We start from the raw sequence: 17201 nt of genomic DNA, 5'->3' as shown, positions 1-17201 counted from the left end.
ATAGTGAACCGCCTGTAGTTTAACTATGGGACTTTTTTTAGAGAGAGAGAGAGAGAGAGAGAGAGAGAGAGAGAGAGAGAGAATGCTTACTTTGTCTTCCTTGTTGCCAATAGTTTTGTAACTTAATCATTTGCACTCTCTAATTGATGATGCCAAAATCATGATAGAACCTATGAAACAGAAACAAAGAAGACCTAACAGAGAATACCAATGTGGTATCGGTCAAATACCCTCTGAAAGTTAAGTTAAAGAGAGAGAATTTCTACAACTCTAAAGTGCCAGAGCTGGAAAAATTATGTTTACTTTGATTTGTAAGGGATTTGAGATTTTTATAGTAGTGTAGAACTGACCTTAGTTTCTTGTGGGAAAAGTTATTTCCTCTTGGAAAAGATTCCCATTATTACTCACCCTTTATGGGATCCTTTACTTCTAGGGATTCCTCTAATCATAGTTGGGTGTAGAATGCAAGACATTTCCATACTAGAATTCTTGGAGACTACTCATGCCACACGTAGGTGCCACGTGGCTTCATCAAGCCATCTCCCTTGGACCCGTCTACTTTAAGGACTTCATCTATCGCCTTGCCTCTCCGTCCAAGTCATGAACCCGTCCACTAGTTCTTTGATTGGAAGAGTGCTTAGGCCGTCTCTTCTGGTGACTCCGTCACTAATGTCTACCCCCTTTATTTGTGTCTGTCTACTTAGGAGTTTTTTTCCTATCACTAATATTTTCAATGGAAACATTTAGAATTCGAATTTCCTCTCTCAATTATAACTGTCAAAAAAAAACTACCATATACTTGTCCTCTCTTGTTATTAACGGTGATGTGTATATCATGCCAAAATTACGATCTCTTGATTTACAGTACACTACTAGTTCAAGCCAACCAATGGTGACTTTGGCTCAAACCATTTCTAATCTTCTACGTTATCATCCAAAAAAATGACGAGACCAATAAAATGGTCATAAATGGCTCCTATAAAATGCTCCAGCTTCATTTGAAAATGGTGGATTCACTGTATATATATTATATAGCAAATTGCTCATGTCGGCCCCACCCCCCCCNAATTTCCTCTCTCAATTATAACTGTCAAAAAAAAAACTACCATATACTTGTCCTCTCTTGTTATTAACGGTGATGTGTATATCATGCCAAAATTACGATCTCTTGATTTACAGTACACTACTAGTTCAAGCCAACCAATGGTGACTTTGGCTCAAACCATTTCTAATCTTCTACGTTATCATCCAAAAAAATGACGAGACCAATAAAATGGTCATAAATGGCTCCTATAAAATGCTCCAGCTTCATTTGAAAATGGTGGATTCACTGTATATATATTATATAGCAAATTGCTCATGTCGGCCCCACCCCCCCCCTTATTTTTTTTATTTATTTTTTTTTTATGCTTTTGTTTCCTGCAAAGTTTGAATTGATTAACATAAATACCACAATACATTGGGGACAGTTAAAACATTTTCATATAGTCTTTTACAATCAAATATTCATATAGCCTCTTTTGTTTTTGTTTTTTTTTTTAGAGATATTCATATAGCCTCTTGGTTATTAATCTATATAGATAGAGAGAGAGAAATGAAAATAAATATATTTGAAACCTAGAATTTGCTCAATTATCCACTACTAGTTATCTTCCTTTTCAAACACCTAAGATGCTACATATTAATGCTTATTTAAATATATTAAGAATCTTGTAATTTAAATGGTAAATGGCCTGTTTGTTCTTGTTATTTTAACAACAGTTTTCAGTATTTAAATAACATTACAAGTATTTTCACACACTTTTTTACCCATACGTATTTTTAAAAAATACAAACAACATTACTAAAAGTTTCTTACCAAACGGATACTGATACTTTTTAGTGCTTTCAATGGAAACATAAGATATTCAATATTCAAATCCCATTGAATTTATCAAATTATTCCAAAAAAAAAAAAACTTATTTAAATATTTTTCATATTCCAATCAAAGAAGATTTCCATTGATTAATAAGGATAAGGGGACCATAGCACGGCTTTCTGGCCAGGCCATTGACTATAATTATATAACTTACTTTGTCTACAACTCACAAGACCATTCACACTAGTTTCTACGTACAGAAAGTTGGTTCTTCTTCATTCTTCACCTACTCATAATTCATAAATATTGCTTCTCCTTGAGCGCAATAGCTAAGCAGCAAAATCAAGCCCTCTACTTTGTTTCGAAAAACCAAAACCCAGTTGAGTTTCAGCTCCCCCATCCTCCTCACAAACCTCATTCTTGTGTATGGGTGTCTTTATTCTCCTATGGTGGTGTGGCTTATTAGTCACCTCTGTGATTGCTGGCAATAACGAGACAGACCGGTTGGCGTTACTCAAGTTCAAAGCTAAGATCACTCATGACCCTTTTGGGATTCTGAGCTCTTGGAATGATAGCATCCACTTTTGTCAATGGCGAGGTGTCACTTGTGGTCGTCGACATCAAAGAATCACTGTGTTGGACTTGCAATCTTTGAAACTGGTAGGCTCTATATCACCACATGTTGGAAATTTAAGTTTTTTGAAGATTCTCACTCTCTTTAACAACAGCTTTCATAATGAAATCCCTTCAGAAATTGGTCATTTGCATAGAATGCGATTCTTACAATTGCAAAACAACACACTTGGTGGCAAAATTCCTAGCAATTTATCCAATTGCTCTAACCTCGAAGCGATTCATGTCGCTTACAACTTTCTGGTTGGAGAAATCCCTGAAACGCTTGGCACTTTGTCAAAGCTTTGGTTTTTTGCTAGTTATAGAAATAATCTGATGGGAAGTATACCACACTCTTTTGGAAACTTGTCGTTTCTAAAATCATTTTCGGTTGGTGAAAATGACTTGGGTGGGATTATCCCTGAGTCTTTTGGCCAGTTGACAAAGCTTACATTTTTTGGTGTGGGTAATAATAGGTTGAGTGGTACAATTCCTTCCTCAATGTTCAATTTATCTTCATTGACAACCTTTGCTATAGCAATCAACCAAATCCAGGGGCATCTCCCTTTGGACATTGGCATCACTCTACCAAATATAGAAATATTAAACTTTGCCCACAACCAATTTACAGGATCTATCCCAATTTCAATATCTAATGCCTCAAATCTAGGATTTTTGGCATTGAACAAAAATAAACTAAGTGGAAAAGTTCCTTCGTTGGAGAAGTTAAATAGGATCTCATTTTTTTCTATTACCCTTAACAATCTTGGGAGTGGGGGGGCAAATGACTTGGGCTTTCTCTGTTCTTTGACAAATGCCACCAATTTGACTTTTCTTGCTATAAATGACAATAACTTTGGAGGAGAGTTGCCCAAATGCATTGGCAATTTGTCAACCATTGAATTTATTGTATTTAATAACAAAATTTCTGGAAAGATTCCTACTGAAATAGGAAATATGATCAACCTGGTGAATCTCGCAATGTCGAACAACAAATTTTCTGGTAATATTCCCTTTGAAATTGGAAAGCTTCAGAAGTTACAAATTTTGGCATTAGATACAAACAAATTCTCTGGGAACATTCCATCCTCTCTCGGAAATTTGACAGTCTTGACACACTTGTATTTATATGACAATAATCTTCAAGGCAACATCCCTCTAAGTCTAAGCAAGTGTCAAAATTTGTTTACTTTGAATCTTCATAATAATGATCTCAATGGTTCGATATCCCCACAAGTCATTGGTCTCTCATTCTCACCAACTTTTCTACTTTTGTCAGCCAACCAATTTACTGGTGTTCTTCCCATGGAAATAGGAAATTTTATAAATCTACAAGAATTGGATATTTCCAAAAATATGTTGTTTGGCAAAATTCCCACAAGTCTTGGAAGTTGCATAAAGTTGGAATATCTATACATGGAAAGAAACCTCTTCCAAGGGACCATTCCTCCATCTTTGGAATCATTAAGAGGTCTACAACATCTAGATCTTTCTGAAAATAATTTATCTGGCCAAATTCCAAAATTTTTGGAGCACTTTGTTTACTTGCAATTTTTGAATCTGTCTTACAACCATTTTGAGGGTGAGATACCAATAGAAGGAGTTTTCAAGAACACGAGTGAAACTTTTGTTAAGGGAAATGTTAAGCTATGTGGAGGCATACCTAAGTTTCAACTTCCTAAATGCAAATACGAAAAATCCAAGAAGAGCAATTTGACCCTTTCCTTGAAGTTAATAATCTCTATAGTTTCTGGGCTTCTTGGAGTAACCTTGATTCTGTCACTTATATTTCTTTGTTTTTCAAGAAAGAAAAGAAAAGAAAATACCTCAAGTGACACAAAAATTTTCTTTTGAACCTATCTTACCAAAGTCTCCTAGATGCAACTGATGGGTTCTCATCTACCAATTTAATTGGTGTGGGTGGCTTTGGATCTGTGTATAAAGGAATTATTGATCAAGGTAGACAAATGATTGCTGTCAAGGTGCTCAACCTTTCGCATCATGGAGCTTCCAAAAGTTTCTTGGTCGAGTGTGAGGCTTTACGAAACATTAGACATCGAAATCTTGTAAAGGTGCTTACATCATGTTCAAGTATTGACCATCAAGGTCATGATTTTAAAGCTTTGGTATATGAGTTCATGGAAAATGGCAACCTGGATGAATGGCTACATCCAACTTCAAGAACATATGGCACTCTTGAGGAACAAAGGAATTTGAATCTTTTTCAAAGACTGAATATTGCCATTGATATTGCTAATGCATTGGATTATCTTCATCATCATTGCCAAACACCAATCATTCACTGCGACCTGAAGCCTAGCAATATTCTTCTTGATGATGAAATGATTGGACATGTAGGTGACTTTGGCTTGGCGAAATTGCTCTTTGATGCTACCCAAGATTGTTCTATTAATCAATCAAGCTCCATTGGAGTAAGAGGCACAGTTGGTTATACTCCTCCAGGTAAATATCATTATCATTTTTTAAATTTAATTGTATTTCCTTTTCCCTTTATTCTTTTACTATATTTTAAAACCTAAAAGAAAATTTTTAATAAGGGTGGACTGTAGCTTGAAATTAGAATGCTACCTAACAAAATTTTCCGTTTATCTTTCTTATTACATGCCATTGAAAAATCTCCTTTATTAATACTTTGTCTGTCATATCATGTATCTTTTTCCTGCTTTCTTTTTTTGGGTAGAAACCCATGCTCACATAACATATATGTTACATGTAATTTTTGATTGCAGAGTATGGTCTAGGAAACAAGGTGTCAACATATGGTGATGTCTATAGTTACGGCATATTATTGTTAGAGATGTTCACAAAAAAAAGACCTACTGATAGCATTTTCCAAAATAGCTTAAACCTTCGTGACTTTGTTAAAGCAGCTTTGCCAGAACGAATAGTTGACATTATAGATCCTATCCTTCTGTGGGAAAGAGAAGAGGGAAAGGCACAGATGAACAACATTACTCACAATGCAGGTCAAAATGGAAGTGAAAAAATTCAAGAATGCATGCTTTCGATATTTGAAATTGGGGTTGCTTGTTCGGTCGAATTTCCAAGAGAAAGGATGAACATGAGTTTTGTTCTAATTGAGCTACATTCAATTCGACAAAAACTTCTTGGAACTAATATACAAAATCAAAGACTTAAAGCCACAGGTAATATTTTTTTTTCTTGGTAGATATACTTTGGTACTTGGTAGCACCCCACACCACATGATCTGATAGAGCCACTCCAAATGTTTTAAGGAAAGAAGGGATATTCATATAGTGATTATAAGTCACATGCCTTTGTGTTTAATTTACAAATTAAGTTATTGATAAGGAATATTTTAGGATTCTTTTTACTTTAGGAAAAACTTCATTTAGCATATTGTCATTTTTTGAAATTGAAACCTGTTATTCTAATAAATTGAAATTATCTTTCTTCTTCGCAGGTGCACAAAGATGATGACTTTTCATCAAGGTTTCCATCATGATTTTCTAAATTTTATAATATAACATTGGAGCAAATAATCAATCTAGTAGCTTCTCTATAGCATTCATGTATTTATTTTGTCTCCTGTATCAAGTACGTAACATTTTCCTAAATTATTAAATTTGTGTGTTTAATGTACTATTGAATAAGATTTTATTAAATAAATAAGTAAAAGAATAAGAGGAGTTTAGCAGTTTATAGCTAAAGATATTCACAATAAAGACCCTATAGAATTTGCATGCACAAGAATTTTTTCGAAAGGCTAAATTTTTGCATGGACCAAGAAGTACCCCAGAGAATTGATCTTTATATCCAGCCCCTACTTTATTCCTTATGCAGTTCTATGCTTTTCTATTTTTGGGTGATAATTTGATAGTTACAACGGGTGAGAGATTTGAACCCAAGTATCCTATATTGTATTAATCAATGGACTGCAGATAGACTATTTGGATCCTTGATTGCAACTCTTATGAGTTATGATGGATAATTTACGGGATATTAAATAAAGGAAAAAGTTAAAGAAAGCCTTGAAATTTTATTAAATAAAATGATGACCACAATAAAAAAATAAAAAAAAATCAATTATATAATTTTTGGCTCTAACAATATAGAAGAAATTAAAAATATAAGATATAACGTCAAACACACATTAAAAAAAAACTATCTGCATTGCTTAATTTTGGTTTAGAAATTAAGTTACAAGATGAGAATTTGCTAGAAAACCATCCATACTTAGTTCTAAAATAAGTCTTTTGGCTTCTAATAATCAATACTCATCAAACAGCAAAAATATCTCTTAAAAAAGTTTCAACTTCTACCAACTTAAGGCCAAACATTCAGAAATCATGAAGAGGGAACTCCAAAAAATCTACCGAATCTAAGACATAATACGAAATACTCAGAATGCAATAACAAATGAAGGATGAAACGGATACCAAAAAACAAAACAAATGGTGGCAGTTACCCAAAAGTCAAAAGACTCAAAACATCAGTATGTTTGTGCTCACCAAACAACATCAACATTCTCTGATTTCAAAATCCCTTATCCTATAATATGCAGGTAAAGCCTTCACTCTATACAAGGCACTTAGCAACACAACAACAAATAAAGTGTAAGATACATATTAAGGAGTTACAATAGCATTCAACTCAAATGTGGCAGCATGAGTCTTTTATTTTGTTAAAATAATTTACAACAGAATGAACATAACATTAGAATAGACTTCACTGGGAAGCATAAGAATTTGCTGGAGCAAACTTGAGTGATATGCTATTGACACAGTGGCGTTCATCTGTGGGTGTTGGGAAGCCTTCACCTTTAAATACATGGCCTAGATGCCCTCCACAAGCTGCACATGTAATTTCAATCCTCATGCCATCTGGGTCCGGCTGATTACATTAAGGTCTTGTTAATAAATTGATCAAACTGAATATATAGAAGAAGTTAAAGATTAACGTGAGAAAAAAATGGGGAAATAAAAAACAAGAGAACGGAAGATACATTGCGATTTATGGCTCCAGGAACACCTTCATAGAAAGCTGGCCAACCACAACCAGAGTTGAATTTGGTTGTGGACCTATAGAGAGGAGTTCCGCATCCTGCACACTGATAAACTCCCTCCCCGAAAAACTTGTCATATTCTCCCGTGCCTGGATATCTGTATAGCTCCCAGGCAGTGTCAAATTGTCAAGAATTACATACAAATCTTTGACAAACAAGACTCAAGTTTCTTCTGAAATATTTGTCAGAAAGTATGATGGGGTACATCTTATCAATGTAATCAGAATATGTTACCAAGTTGGAGCATATTGCCAATGCATATATTGGATTTGCGTTCCATTGAATTATTACATTAAAAGAAACCAATTCAAAACATCTAGAGTATCTCAATGAATCTGATTCAACTCTTTCTTCTATCTTTCTAACATCTATTACAAGCAGTAAGCTAAACCTCAGAGATACACTTACTAAAATTGGCCAAAAGCTTAAAAGGCTACTTTATTTAGGAAAGAAGGTTCAGATGCGGCACAATGAACTTACATCTCATCATCAATCTTGCTTTTTGCCTGGGGCCTTAGCGGCATATATGAAGCAAAAGCTAAAGTGTTTACACATGGATGAGAAACCATAATCCCTTAGCAGATATGTCTTCTTGTGTATAATACTTAAGTCTTGTCTTTAATTATACCATGCCTACCCAAGCCAATGAGCTCGGTACCTCCTCCCCTAGTAAGCACAAGGTGAAGGATGAGATCATGGATTTTAAGGCATCTGCTAGGCTAAAACCTCAGGTATGCACCCAGTAAAAAATAAAATTAGCCAGAGGCTAAAGCTACTCTCTCTAACATTCTCGGATTTGAAGGCACAAGGTTCAGACTTGCTAGGGGTCTTACCGCAGCATCCAGAGGCAAGTACATGCTGTACCCATTTAGTACAGCTTATTTTTTCAACTATTTGAAAAAAGTTGTACCAGATTTTAAAAAGCTATATATACTTTGCGAAATTGTGGTTTCAAAATTATTATTAAAAAGCACAAGTTTCACCCAAATTGGCATCATCTGAATCCAACAAAGGAATAACCACCTCGCAAAGAGACCCATAAAGCTTTAAAGGACAACAACAAACGACCCATTCGTTTGATTCACCAATACCCTCAACTCTACAAACAAAAAAAAAATCACCAATAGCCCCAATTCTACCATTGCACTTTCTCAAACATATTAACCCAGATGTCTTCACTTCTCAAATACTCCCAACATTATCACAAACATACTAAACACTCTTCTAACCCAAATCCCAAATTTTAGCGCGACAAGTCTTCAAATTGTAACAAACACAGAACAATCAAACAAAAACCATAATTCACAAAAACTCAATCCAATTCTTAAACCACTAAACAATGCAAAAAATCTTTTTAAACACAAGACTCATTTTGAGTGTCACTTACTCGGTGCCCTTTTGCCTCAGAATCCGAAACTGCTCAGGCGAGAGTACGGCCTGCCACTCCTCCTCCGATTTCTGGAACGACCCAGGTGCAGCAGCCATGGCTACAACCCCACCACAAAAGCTACGATTACTCTGCCGAAACTGAAACGATGCACCACCAAACCCAGTTGCAGAATTGGGAACAGTAACAATGGGTATTGAAACAAAGGGTCTGAAATGGGTTTTGAAGAGAGAGGCGGGAGCAAGGGTTGGTGGAGAAACGAGCTTAAAGAAGATTAAGGTTTTGGAGGAAGAGAGAGGTGGTGTTCTCAGAATTTGATAGCCCATTTGAGAAAAATCCAGAGTCGGTGAATGGAGTTTGTACTTGGACCAGTTCCACAGTTCAGATTATTACGAGCATATTATTATTATTAGATAATAATGTCCACGCTGTTTTCATTTTTTTCGCTACAATGTAGGAGCTATTCTTGGCCTTACGATTGTGTGAAGTTCGTGTTGTTTACTAACGGTTCAGATCTGCTAAGTACAATTGGCAACAGTGATTGGGAATTTGGGAATACAGAATTACAGACTATAAAAATGTTGACCTTCGATTTATCAGAAAATTACAAACACGTCTCCAAGTTTTATGGAAACATTTTAAGTTGATAATTCATTAATTAGTAATTTCCTATTGTAAAAAGCTATTATTATAAATAGATGTCATAGGATGAAACTATTTCTGAAAAAAAATCTAACTAATGACAATATGTTCATTGATAATTCACTAATATTTCTCTTGATTATATATCACTAATTTTCCTCTTTTTTTTTCTTTTTTTTTTTTGGCGAAAGCACTATTTTAATTTTTATATTTTGAGGTCGTAATTAATTTGGTCTCTACATTTTTGTAATAATCAATTTGGTCCCTATTATTTTTAACTTGTAGTCAATTTGGTCTTTACTATTAACTTACTAACGAAAAATGTCTACGCGGCAAACAAACTATACAATTGGCACACTCAATGGTTATGTAGCAATAAAATAATAATAATAAATTTTAATTAAAGAGATGTTATGTCTACAATATTTTTACAATGAATCATAAGTGGTTATTTTGTTATTGGTTCTAATTTGAACCTATAACTGAAATTACTTTTTTACCCACTAATAACAACCTGTAACAATCTGCTCTATAAGATTTGTTGTGAAAATATTGTAAAAAACTGTGGACTTAACATTTCTCTTTTAATTAACAGCGTAAAAATGCCACATAAGCATTTAAATAATTAAAAACTCAATGCTAAAAATAAACCAAAAAAAAAAAACAAACTTAAAAACTCAACAATTAAAAAAGAGAAATCATCAAAAAGAAAAAAAAAATTAAAAAAAAAATTAACTTTATCTTCAAATAAGAAAGAGCACAAATATCCAGATACTCTCTTCTATTGAATCCATTAAATATTCAAATTTCTCCAACACAAACCGCTATACAACAAAAACAAAAACCCCATTGTCCTCATCAAATAATTCAAATGCAAATGTCGTCGTCCTTCTCCTACCCAAAGATCTCAATTGTTGATTTATGTTTTGGGTGTTAATGTTTCTAGCGGCTCCAGGTTCTGATGTGGGTATTGGATATTGCATTAGAATATTTATTTTGAGTGTTAATGTTTTTGAGGATTCCAATTTGTTTAGTGGGTATTGGATGTTTCCCGAGAGTATTGCATAAAGTTTAGATTTTGATGGATGTGTATCTTTCAATCTGAGGAGATTTCTAGAACATGCTCTCTCCATGATTCCGGATTTGCCCTGGACAAGCCAACTCAAGCTCAATCTCCTTCGTCTACAGCTTAGTTCTTTTCTTTTTGATGAGTTTGATGAATTTCTTTTTTTTAATTGTTGTGTTTTTAAGGTTTTTTCTTGGTAATTCTTTTGCTGACATGGACTTTTTAATTATTTAAATGCTTATGCAGCATTTTTTAAATATTAATTAAATTTTTTTTAATTATTTGTTTGCCACATAAGCTTCAAGTGTGCCTATTGTAAAATTCGTTTGCCATGTGAGCATTTTCCGTTAGTAAGTTAATTGTAAAGACCAAATTGATTGCAAATTGAAAATAATAAGGACCAAATTGATTGCTACAAAAATTTAAGGACCAAATTGACTGTGACTCCAAAATGTAGGAACCAAGGACGAAGCTAGAACTTAGAGTTAGGGAGGGCAGCTCACTACTAGTTACTTGTAGTAACTCCAACCTCCAGCTCATTAGACCAAAATATCAATCAATTTTTGGTGTATGAGGAGATTGAACTTCATATCTCTTATACAACTATCAAAGACTTTACCAATTGAGATAACTGAAACCCTTTTTTTTTTTTTTTTGTCTTTGATGTGTGTGTTTACTGCTAAGTAAGGACAAAATTTGCTAAATTTTTTTTAAAATGCCGGGTTGTTTGTTTTGGATAAAATTTGTTGATTGGACCTAATTTTTTTTTTTTTAGTTTTACTATTAGTAATTTTTGTTGTTACACTAATATTTTTGGGCCTTTATATTTTGTTTTAGATATATAAATTTTTTTTGGCCTTTAAAAAGAGAAAAATATTAAGGATACAAACTTGTTTTATAAATTAAAGATGTTGGTAAGTAAAAAAAATGATATAAGCAGTGAGCCTAGATACAAATTAATAAGAATTTGCTATCTCAACACTTTGTAAAAATATTGTAGAAAAGTTTGTGACTATAGTATTACACTTAAAATAATCAATGATATTGTTGGGGGGGCAAAGTATAATTTTATAAAACAAAATTACTAAAATTAATACCCATATATATATATATATATATACTAATATTTAAATAAAAAATAATTAAGGGGGCCATTACTCCGAAGAAAATACACCATGTTACAGGTGTATGTTTCTCTCATCTCACAGCTGGTGGAACCCACCAACTGTGAGTCCTACTAGATTGTGAGAGGGAAAAAGCATACACCCGTAATAGGGTATACTTCCTCCATTAAACCCCCTCCCCCNCTAAAAATTATATTTAAGGCCCTGTTTGGAATCCGCTTATTTTACTGAAATTGAAAACTTTTTGTTGAAAGTACTGTAAATAAAGATAAAGTTAGTTGAAATAATATATAGAACCTATGAATAATATCAAAAAGTGCAGTGAAACCCATAAGAGCATTCCCATCAAGGTGAGTAGAATTTTAGCATATACCACCTCAAAACTTAAAATTTAGATTTTAACAACTCATTTACAATACACCAAATATCAAATATTCTATATTTTTTACCATTTCATTTATAATATAAACTACTCATTAAAATAATAATAAAACAACTACACCAAAACTATTGCAACCAGCCAACCCCCTCCTCCTCCACCACCGCTCCACTTGCCATAACCATCGTTGTAGCAATCACAACCCACCATAGCCACCACCGTCACAAGTCACAGCACCACCATCACAAGTCCCACCACAATTTTAGTAGCCAAAACCCATCACACACACACAAACCCAGGATCGGTGACCCACGACCCACGCCCCACGATAGAACCAAAAACCACTACCACAAACCACAACAGAAAACACACAAAACCTCATTGCCGCCACCACAAACCCCACCACCCACCTTCCCCAATCTCAACCCCAACCAAAACCCACCACCACCCACCCACCTCGTTCTCAACCCCAGCCAAAACCCACCACCCCGAGCTCAACCCCAGCCAAAACCCACCACATCCACCCACAACCACCACATCCACTCACCACCACCAACCACAACAGAAAAAAAAGAAAGAAAGAAAAGAAACCTCCATCATCGCTGCCACCAGCAAACCCACTAGCAGACCCATCATGCTCTCTTCTCTCTTCTTCTCATAGTGAAAGCTTCTCCTCTTTCTCAAGATCGGCTTGTAGGCTTCAGGTTGTCGTGGGATTTAGATTGTTGTGGGCTGGTGGTAGTCATGGCTCGCCGTGGGTGGCTGTGGGTGGCTTCAAATCATCATGGATTGGGTGGCTTCAGATCACGTGTGTGGCTATCGGTTGGTTCAGATCGCGTGAGTGGCCATGGGGCCGTTGCTCGCCGTGGGCTGCCACAGTTTGCTCGCCTTAGGCCACCGTGGTGATGGTCGGTAGCTGATTTGGGGTCAGTCACAAATCAACCATGGGTTTGTGATTTGGACGGTCATTAACTGTCAACCATGGGTTTAGAGGCAAGGCAGAAGGAGAGAGTGAGAGAGCAAAGAATGGTGAGATAGGGAGAAAACGGAAATGAGAAAGAAAAGAAAGTGGGCTCCACTTGAATAAAAAAACAATATAAATTTTACAATTGGTGAACAATGCGGTCTCAAATATGAGATTACACTGTTCATCAGTGTTAAAAAATTATAGCATTTAAAAGCCTTGATGGATCAAGCTTTTGGGTCAAAAATGCTAAAAAAAAAAAAGCATTTTTTAGCATATAGAAGGTTTAATGGGAATGCTCTAAATGATAGCAAAAATAAAATAGATAGTAAAATAAGTTGGCAAAATTAATCATACCAAATAGAGACTAAGTATTGAGCTAATATTAAAAATCTTGACTCACACAAGCGACTTACTTAGATTATGACACATATGACTGCAAGTATAAGCACGAAGAAAACGTGCAATATATAAAAAGAGAGCATTTAACAAGCGGCAAGGGCATGGACTATGGACGCGAGAAAAGTAACATTGAAGTAATTGTCGAAGGTTGCAAGCATCAAGTGGCATCCAAATCCAACCCTGTGAAAAGAGTAACTATTGATAATCGAATGACCTTAAAGTATAAATAGTTAACTTACCTTCAAGAAAAACACACAAGTCTCCTCTCAGAAATGTCATCTCTATTTGTATTTTCTTTTTCGTTTCGTATGGTTTTACAAGGTATTCATGCAAGTAAGTAGTTTACTTGTAATTTGTTGTTCTTTTCGCATTATTATACTCCGACTCTTTTGAATTTCTATCAAGTTCTTCATTTTACCATGTGAGGGTATGACTTGATGGTAGGAGTTTTCGTTCGGCACTCAGAAAGGAGCAGTTCGAACGATAACCCCAGCAAAACTCATGTGATACACGTGGTATTACTTATTGCCGTCATGTGGTGTGGGGTCGATGAGTCCCACATTGAAGACCCCTTTTTTAATTCAGCAAAAAAAAAAAGAAAAAAAAAAAAAAAAAGTTCTTCATTCTTAAACTGTTTGATCCTTTGTATTATGTCATCAATCATTTGGTGTTTATATCATTTGTTTGTGATTGCATCGATTTGCTTTGTCAACATCCAGTTTTAGTGTTACTTTTAACTGCTTAGTTTCTTCTTGATGCTTGATAATTTTTTTATCTCACTTAAGACCTAGTCATTTACTTTAAATTCTACCGATAAATGTTACTTGCATTTTTTTTTTTTAATATTTTCATTGATCTTGAAAAGTCTTCTTATCTGAGGCATCATTGAAGCACATTACTACAAGATATAAAGTCAAATAATTAAATTAAGTTTTTTTTTTTTTTTTTTTGAGAATGAATTAAATTAAGTTTATAAGCAAAGAATCGATGTTTAGTGCATATCAGTGATATATACTTACAATCCCATCGATAAGGAAAAATTAAAATCATATCAAATAGTAAGGTTTTAAAAAAGTTGTACTTTGTAACACGCTGCAAAGTGTCAAGAGTCAGACTCAAGAATTTTTTTCTTCTTCTATCAACAAAAAAAAAAAAGTTGTACTTTGTACATAAACAAATTAAGCACAGCCAAACTCACTTGATCACTTTAATTTATTTTATTTTATTTTATTTTATTTAGTGTCAAGTGAATTAACATCTTAAATAATAATAAGAAGAACAACAACACTAATTGAAAAATAATATTTATGTTTTATGATATATCCATCCATGAAGCGTATTATTTAAGTTATTCAGCAAATAAAAAATATAAACACTACATATTGAGTTGCCTTTTAGTATTCGGATGCTCACAGTGAAAGTTACGATTAAAATGAAGGTTTGTCATTTCTTTCTGTTGTAATGGTTGTCGTCGATACACAACGGGGCATTACAATCTCACATTCACAATGACAGTGAAGGCTTCGTGCAATCAACTATATACCAGTGGGTTAGGATGAAATATATATATATATATAATATTAAACATTAAATGTTTTAATTGAAAATACCAAAAAGTATCAATTAATTGAGTTACAAAACTCTTGACAATGAATTAAGCTGGATTAATTTGAAGATTGATCAGATTTTGAACATGGCCTGTATTTGATGCTTGACCTTTTTACGTGAGGGGTTCAAGTTTTGTTTTGTTTCGTTTTTTGTTGTAATTAAAGTTTTTTTTTTTTTTTTTTTTGCTGAACATGGAATTGATGGGTTGAAGTTTTATTAATTTGTTTAATTCTAATGTTTCTATTTTGATGGGTTGAAGTTAACAAAAGTTAAACAATATATTTTCCTTATAACTTACGCTCTTGAGCATAGTTGTCAAACATGAATCGTATCGTGAATTGATTTTTGATTTTTTCGTATCATATCGTGTATTGTAATATAAGCAAACGCTTAATAAAATTTATAAAAAATTATAGATACACATATATAAAGAGTATATTCATTATAAATTTTGAATATATTCAACTAATGACTAATTTATTCATCACTTAAATAATAATATTTAACAAACTAATTAAATAAATCAAACTAGCATGTATTTATATACATCAATTTAAATTGCTTAAATTCAAAAGTGGTGATAATATATTACAAATGACCAAAAATAATAATTTATTTCATCATATTGCCTAATCAACCCATCTAAGTCAATGCTATCATTATGTTTATCATTTTGCAAACTTATTTCTTCACTAAAATTTTCTTCATCACCGTTAACATTTATTATCTCTTCTTGTTCTTTTTATTTTAATAATTAAAAAAAAAATCTTCTTGGCATTTTAGTTTCTTGGACTTATAACAATAATGACAAATAATATTATTATATTATCAATTAATATCTTATTCATAGTATAGAAAATAATTTTGTAAATATTAAAGTGAAGTGTAAGTGTGTACTATGTAGTCCAAATTTTGTAAGAGAAAGAGAGGAAAAAAAAAACTTATGAATATGTTATTTTATTAGGCTAAATTAAGTAACCTAATAATTTTGTATAAAAACAAGTCTAACAGCTTGTTAGATTCAAATAAAAGTACAAATTTTAACAAAAAATCTTATTTTAAAACATTTGTTTATGTATCGTACAATACGTATAATTTTAAGATATGATATGATACAGTTTCAAAAAAAAAAGATACGATATGATACGATTCATACAATACGTATGCTGTATTGTACAATTTATAAGTACTTAAGATACGTCGATATGATATAGAACTATTTACATACGATACGATACATATTATACAATAATGACAACTATGCTTTTGAGTATGACCTCATTGCCAATGTATCCATTTCATTAGAGCTTGATACGTTTTCTTTATTAATTAATAACTTAATTCATCAAAACAACTTCTTTTTAATAGAAAAAAATGGGTAAATTACAAATTACACTCCGAAACTTTAGGGATGATTGGATTTTATACACTGAAATTTCAGAATTTGGATTTTTATCCCTGAAGCTTTGGGTGTTTGGATTTTATACTATGATATTTCAGAACTTGGATTTTACCCTAAAGTTTAGGGTTGTTTGGATTTTACACACCAAATTTTGAAACTTTAGAATGTAAAATTTAAACATCTCAAAATTTTAGGAGTAAAATCCAAACACTTCAAAAATATAGGGGGTAAAATTCAATTTTTAAAACGTCAAGGTGTTAAATTCAAAAATCACCAAATTTTAGAGGGTAAATTGAAATTCTAAAATTTCAGGATGTAAAATCCAATTACTCCAAACTTTAGGGGTGTAATTTGCAATTTACTAAAAAAAAAAATACAGATAATAATGAGTTAAGACTTAAGAAGTTGCAATTTTTTATAACAATTTTTTGTTGAAGAGAACAATACAAATTGGATTTGGCATTTTCAAAGGGTATAAAAAGCGTTAAATAATATATATATATTATTAAGATAAAGTCAGAATTATGACGTCTGCTATTACGATACCTCTAAATCTAATCCTTAGAAATCCTTTAAAAATCTAATACGGAATTTAATTATAAAAACAAATAAAGGGAAAATTTAATTATTATGAAAAGTAAAAACCAGTTTGGCTCCTTCAGAGGCTGTTTGGCCCACTTTTTTTGGTCACTCAATTTCCGTCACTCAA

The 17201-nt window shown here is 33.1% G+C and overlaps 2 protein-coding genes across 2 annotated transcripts; one reads left to right on the top strand and one right to left on the bottom strand.

Moving 5' to 3' along the window:
- The first annotated feature begins 2118 nt into the window (after nt 1–2118).
- LOC111999843 (probable LRR receptor-like serine/threonine-protein kinase At3g47570) lies at nt 2119–6050 on the top strand. The gene is given in 4 exon segments (XM_065780691.1): nt 2119–4319; nt 4322–4934; nt 5222–5638; nt 5917–6050. Coding segments are annotated over 4 exon segments (3078 nt in total). The 5' UTR covers nt 2119–2285; the 3' UTR covers nt 5931–6050.
- Nucleotides 6051–6889: 839 nt separating this feature from the next.
- Nucleotides 6890–9295, bottom strand: LOC111999844 (peptide methionine sulfoxide reductase B5). The gene is made up of 3 exons (XM_024031955.2): nt 8906–9295; nt 7459–7615; nt 6890–7346 (listed from the first exon to the last, which is right to left on the bottom strand). Exons 1-3 carry the CDS (start codon nt 9229–9231, stop codon nt 7182–7184), a joined length of 648 nt encoding a protein of 215 aa, XP_023887723.1. The 5' UTR covers nt 9232–9295; the 3' UTR covers nt 6890–7181.
- Nucleotides 9296–17201: the final 7906 nt, after the last annotated feature.

The sequence above is a fragment of the Quercus suber genome, unplaced genomic scaffold, assembly GCF_002906115.3.
Source record: "Quercus suber isolate HL8 unplaced genomic scaffold, Cork oak 2.0 scaffold_14, whole genome shotgun sequence".
NCBI lineage: Eukaryota > Viridiplantae > Streptophyta > Magnoliopsida > Fagales > Fagaceae > Quercus > Quercus suber.
The sequence above is the reverse complement of the archived record's forward strand: the minus strand, read 5'-3'. Positions and strand labels throughout refer to the sequence as shown.